The 6,846-nt window shown below is 40.7% G+C and overlaps 1 protein-coding gene across 1 annotated transcript; it reads left to right on the top strand.

Annotated features, from left to right (window-relative positions):
* Nucleotides 1-203: 203 nt before the first annotated feature.
* skor1b (SKI family transcriptional corepressor 1b) lies at nucleotides 204-6,614 on the top strand (the record flags this gene model as incomplete). The annotated part of the gene is made up of 7 exons (XM_080736904.1): nucleotides 204-1,934; nucleotides 2,133-2,226; nucleotides 2,320-2,421; nucleotides 2,529-2,588; nucleotides 3,358-3,432; nucleotides 5,297-5,371; nucleotides 6,478-6,614. 7 exons carry the CDS (start codon nucleotides 204-206, stop codon nucleotides 6,612-6,614), a joined length of 2,274 nt encoding a protein of 757 aa, XP_080593030.1.
* Between the last annotated feature and the right edge of the window lie 232 nt (nucleotides 6,615-6,846).

The raw sequence follows: 6,846 nt of genomic DNA, 5'->3' as shown, positions 1-6,846 counted from the left end.
TTAATATGAATATGTAATTTCTTTGTCTTTTATAACGACAGATTCTGTAGACAGTTTTGTTTCTGGGCCTGTGGTCTAATTAGCACACCGAGTGGCACTGCAGATCGAGGCTATATTTAAATGCTCCTGTCAACATTCCTCTGGGCAAAAACTCAGTTGTTAATTTTACACGTTGTCTTTGGCGACACACAGGTTTGCAAGGGATGGAGTCGTTGCCTGCAGGACGGGACGCCAGCTCCTCGCCAAGCTCCAAACAAGAACTTTCATACCCCACCACGAACCTCAAACCCAACCAAGTCAGCCAGACGAACCTGTATGGAATACCCATCGTATCTCTGGTTATAGATGGCCAGGAGAGACTTTGCCTGGCGCAGATCTCGAACACCCTGCTGAAAAACTACAGCTACAACGAGATCCACAACCGGCGCGTGGCGCTCGGGATCACCTGCGTGCAGTGCACTCCGGTTCAGCTGGAGATCCTGAGGCGCGCCGGAGCGATGCCCATCTCCTCCAGGCGCTGCGGGATGATAACTAAACGTGAAGCCGAGAGACTCTGCAAATCATTCCTTGGTGCTCACGCGCCCCCGAAACTACCAGAGAATTTCGCGTTTGACGTCTCCCACGAATGCGCCTGGGGCAGTCGAGGTAGCTTCATCCCGGCTAGATACAACAGTTCCAGAGCCAAATGCATCAAGTGCTCTTATTGTAACATGTATTTTTCTCCTAATAAATTCATATTTCATTCGCACCGCACACCAGAATCAAAGTACACACAGCCAGACGCGGCGAATTTTAATTCTTGGAGACGACATCTCAAACTGACAGACAAAAACTCAGCAGACGATGTGGCGCATGCATGGGAAGACGTGAAGGCCATGTTCAATGGTGGCAGTCGCAAGAGGATTCTACCAATGCACGGGCACGAGTCCAGCTCAAATTCGTTAAAATCACAGGGATCCAGCAGCCATCCCCGCCACTCGGCACCCGAGGTTCCAAACAAAATCCTGCGCTGCGAGGATAACCGGGCAGGCCTGAACATGACGAGCACACGCAGCTACCCTGTCATCCCCGTCCCCAGCAAGGGCTTTGGCATGCTACAAAAGATCCCGCCACCGCTCTTCCCGCATCCATATGGATTCCCAGCCTTTGGGCTGTGTCAAAAGAAAGAGGACAGCATGATGGGAGAGCAAACTAAGCCTAGTTTATCGGGCGTCCTTTGGCCAGGTACCAAGGACAGCGCCTACCACCCTTTCCCTATGTTCTGGCCCACAGCAGGCGGTCTACCCATGCCCCCGTACCCCCAGTCTCAACACAAACCCCCGTCCGAGCTGCTCTGCCCTCCCAGACAGAGTGACCATGACATATCTGAGCTCAGCGAGCGGAACACGAGCACTCCGAAAGACAGCCTGGTTGACAGTGAGCGGTGCTCCAGCACCCAGTCGACGCGTAACGAGGAAGACAAGTCGGGGGACGAGGCGAGGCCGATGGAAGGGATGACCCTTGTACCCAGAAAGATAAGCTATATATCTGCATTCAGGCCTGTCATTAAAGACGCTGACAGTATTGCCAAACTATACAGCAACAGGGGCGTTTACACTGGCTCGCGCACCGGCTATTTATCGCCCGATTTCCTAAGTGAGAGTTCGAGCTACCGCTCAATGTCCCCTTGCGTGGACAGCGACGGTGAGCCAGATGTGGACGTGGAGACCAATAAATCACCAAGGGACGATGAATCAGTGTCTCCTCAGACTCCTCCTGCACAGAACATGTCTCACAGTGTCTCACCAAACCAAGCAGAGTCCAAACCTGTCTCACCAAACCAAGCTGCTCTTGTCGACTCCCAGAGAATGGGCTTGCATGTGGCACAGTCGACAGAAAGAGAAATACAAAGCAAGCAGTCAGAAAACCAAGCAACCACGTCTATATTTGCCGAAGTGAGTGACTTGTACAGATTTGACCCATCAAAACTGAGATACAGTGACATGTACGGAGGGTTTAATTTCAGAAGTTTTCTGCAAGTGGGTTTGTGTCCTTGGCATATTTTATATAACATATTGACGTTAATTGAATCCCTTTAATCATTCCAATAATAATTTCTAAGAACTCAACGAGTTAATTATTCGTTCCTTTAGGTATATACACCGGAAAGGGCAGAGCTGCAACAAAGAAATAGTCCTTATCACTTCAGACCTACAAATTACCAGAGTGGACTGATCACATCAAATGGTTAGCGATTTTGCTGTTGACCTTAATTCGCAAAATGATTTGAGATCTGAAATCGAGAGGAAACTTACATACATTTATTTATGTTCTCTTAAGATGAAAGTGCAAGCAAAGAAGAACCATCCTCCACCGTGGAAGAGATAGAAACGAAATCATTTAGCGAACAAAGCGAGGATGCCCAGCGAGAACCGGACGAGGGTAAGTTAAATGCAGGCCTACTTCATTGTCAAGAGTGTAATTTTTGCCTTTGATGAAATGATTTTAGGCAAAGCCTATAGAGATACGTTTTCTCTGTGTACCTATAGGCGAGGAAACAGCAGTCAGAACTCCACCAACACAAAAAGATATCGAAACTCTTGCAAAAGGTAAGACGGTCGCGCATATCCGTTTGCTAAATGTGACATTAACTGAGAATAATATTATTGTTAATATAACTATTTGGAATATTGCCAGCAAATGGACAGACACGTGATTTAGCAATTAAATAAATAGTATAGCGTGTGTGTACACACACACACACACACACACACACACACACACACACACACACACACACACACACACACACACACACACACACACACACCATTACTAATTATTACAATTGGTATGCTAATATGTTTGATGATTCTTTGCTTACTCTTTGATCTGCATTAAAATAAGCCATGAAATGTATAGGCCCCAGTTATTAGGCCTATATACCAACTCATACCCCTCAAAAACATATAACGTGTTTGCATCATATCATGCATTACAGCACCAGCATAAGCATAAGGAATATTAACACTTTCAGGATATAGTTGCATTAGCAAATATTTTCATACAACTATTACACAGTTCTATATTGACACAAAGTAGAGGCCGTTCTGTTACTTTTCCTTTAAGCATGATTCCTTGTGCTTATGGCCAGATCCCATGGGGGTATACAGACCCTGCTTTCATGCCATTGCTGGAGGTCCCATTCTCGTTTCACTCTTGGTCTTGCTTTGAGGAGTGACAAAGATTATGCCCTCAAACCAAGAAAAATATGAGGAGTGTTCCTGCAATAAAACAAATGACATTATTAACGGTCAACTTAAGTTATCTATAAATAGCAAATAATTCAAATTACTCTTTCTTTCCAATTATCAACAGAAGAGCTACAGAAACAACTGTTGGAGCAAGTTGAGTTGAGGAAGAAGTTGGAACGTGAGTTTCAAAATTTAAAAGGTAGGCTTTTCCACCCTACATTGTTTTACTGTCAATTGTTGTTTATCTCACTTGTTTGTTGATTGTTGAACATTTTGCACTCTCACACTACATGTTGGGGACATCTCACAGAATAATTCTGTTTCTTCTATAATGTGAAGATGATCATGACCCTTAACAGATATGTAGCTGTCACAGTTATGAGCACAGACCTTCTCAGGTTCAACACATTCTGAAAAGGATATCTTTACTTAAAAATGATTAAGTAATAAATTACTTTTGAAATAAGCATTTTCATACGTTGTGGATCAAGGTTTTTAAAGGTGGTGCGTGCACGCGCGTACACACACACACACACACACACACACACACACACACACACACACACACACACACACACACACACACACACACAATAAGTGCATGGTAGGCCTATGTGTTTGACAGGGTTCCACCTGTCTCTCCAGCTCGTCAGCTAGTAAATAGAATCAGTTTGGAAAACCAATTTGATCGAATCAGGAGAAAGAAAACGATAGGCAAGTGAAATCATAAGTGATTAAATAATAATACATAATAATTATTGTTATGATATGATTAGTATAAATTATTATTATTAATATTAATAATAAAGTAGCTGACAAAATTGGAAATGGAAGACAAACTGACTGTCTTTCCTGAAAATGAATCTCTGTTATAATGCGCTGGAGAGATGGGGAGAATCCTTATACTGAACAAACCCCCCCCTTTCTTTTTTCAGAACAGCTGAGAGACAGTGTAATATTAATAAATAATCACATCATTTCAACATATCAACATATAGGTTTTTTTCCCCCAATACCCCTTCCCTCTCATACTGGCATTAAAAAAACAAAAACATAATTATTAGTCAATTGCACATATACCCATATACATACCTATATACACACACCCACATACGTACAAATGCAAATATACATACTTACAAACACAAATATATGTGCTTAAAATCTGGGAGTTGAATTTCAGGAAATGTTTTAAATGCAATTAGTTATTTTCATTGTAAAAGTTTGAATTTGTCCTGCGATAGTGTTTGAATTGACAAGCATAAAATCATCCTCTTGAGATGTGCATGTGCTTCCAAAAATTTGATCTGAAATGAACGAAAATTACTTTTTCCTGAAAGATAATTCTGGATATTTCCCCCTCCCTTCAGACATCATCTTTATATTTGGATTTATATTTTACATTTGGATGTTTTGAATAAATTGTCTTTTTGCATATACAAATTCCATGTTAACAGATATACTTTTGATGGATTTTGCTTAGAATATTAAACGTTCATTAATTGCCATTTGAGTCTTGTGAAATTAGTTTTTGTCTCTTTGAAGCTTCATAACTCAAATTACGTCCATACCTCATAACTCATACCTCAATTGCCATCCTAATTTTATTTTTTATTTTGTTTAACCAAATATAATATATATTATATTTAATAAATGCAATTTTGATTTGTTATAATGCTCGCACTGTGACAAAATATTGTATTAATATATTCCATAAATATTAATTAATATACAAATAAAACGGAAATATTTTAACCATAATATATCATGCCATGACAGGCCTATATACGGCACCATTGGAATCCTTGAAATCGGTACCTCGTTTTGCCGCTATAACTTTAAAACAGCGCCATCTGTAGGCGGATAAATTCGCAGAGCTTGCTTGATGTAGTACAGACCAGACGCGTGTAGCCTATTTGAGCATCACCTGCCTCCGTGCATGCACGCGACGCCAAGAGGCTTACATCTAAAATTGAACATTCTAACAAACGTAGACTGGGGGGTCACCCGCCCGAAGTCTGTTTGTTGACTAAAAATGTGTATTTTCCCTTTGCGTCTTATAGATAATTTTCAAGATCAAATGAAAAGGGAGCTTTCCTACAGGGAAGAGATGGTCCAACAGCTTCATATTGTCAGAGGTGAGAACAATAACAAAACTAAAAACTAAAAACAAAAGAGATAGCGACAAGCGCTGTAATATGCACGATGGCCACACAATTCCAGCAACTAGAGCTTGACATAATAAAACGGCATATTGCCTTTATATAGGCCAAAATCGCCATATGCGATCATATGGATTTGACTTTTATTAATAGGCTACCGCCAATTGTATTATATTTAGGCTATATGAGAGTAGGATGTTTAAACTGTATATACCTTTGAGATCAGAGACTCAAAAACGAAATAAATAAATTGTTCAAATTGTATTTTGAGTGGTCAAGTCATGGATTGTCATAGGCTTGTAATAGACACGTTTTTTTGTGATTTAAAAAAATGCATTTAATAAAATATATGTATATATAGGCCTAATATTAACATATATAATAATTAATTCGAGACAAATACGTCTTTATTTGTCGGAATTAATCCGTATCATTGTGCATCAATCAATGAACGTTATTACTTGATTATTGCTGTCTTGCAATGAATGGACACATTATGCAGCGAGTTGGACCAGAAAAGCGAAAAGAAAAGAAAGGAGAAAAGAACGCTATTCAGTAGAAGTTTAAAGGTAACCTAATGCAATTGGAATCCCGACGAAGACATGCTGTTCTGCCCTTGGGGCTACAGTGTCTGTCTTGACACTGCATGGTACTATTTTAATAGCTAATAGACCTATTCTTTTTTTTTCCCCCATTTTTTTTATTTTTTTTTTAGAGCAGCCTAGCTTATTAGTCGATCTTGTTTCACTGCATTTTTCGAGCCTTGAATCAACTGATTTAGGCTCACTGATTGTTGTTTTCTTTGAAACCCAAATGTCGAAGTGACGAGGAAATCTGGGAAAAATTAGGGTTTCTTTCAAGGGTTGCATGTTTTGAAGGGAAACATTATCGATGCGGATATGCAATGCCTTTGCCTGGTCTGCAAACACGTGTTTCATTTGTCCCCTCCAAAACACACGCATACAAGCGTGCGCGCACGCACGCACACACACACGCATTGGAGGGGGACATGAATGTCTATTCATTGTGTTTTGTGTTTCCTCCTAGAAGCTCACGACGCATTACACCATTTCTCGTGTAAGATGTTAACTCCGCGCCACTGCACTGGAAGCTGTACCTTCAAGTCTCCTCTGCTGCCACCTTAAACCCTGCAACTCCTCAAAGGAAAACTCCTCATAGGGAAGGACATTGTCAAGGACAGAACGACTGCTTCTGCTGAATGAATGAATGAAAAGACCACACAAAAGATGATTTTGAGAAAAGAAGCTTGTAGCCTGAAGTTGTTACTGGCCCTATTTGTAATTAACTGTAACATACTGGACTATGTATCTCTTTCCACGCTCAATGTAGCCTATCATTTCGCATAAGGGTGACATTTGTTTCACTGAAAATATACCATCAATATTTATTTAGTGGCAAAGTGCAATGACAATGTATGTATATTGTAATAG

Source organism: Nannobrachium achirus, assembly GCF_963921795.1.
Source record: "Nannobrachium achirus genome assembly, chromosome: 11".
NCBI lineage: Eukaryota > Metazoa > Chordata > Actinopteri > Myctophiformes > Myctophidae > Nannobrachium > Nannobrachium achirus.
The sequence above is the reverse complement of the archived record's forward strand: the minus strand, read 5'-3'. Positions and strand labels throughout refer to the sequence as shown.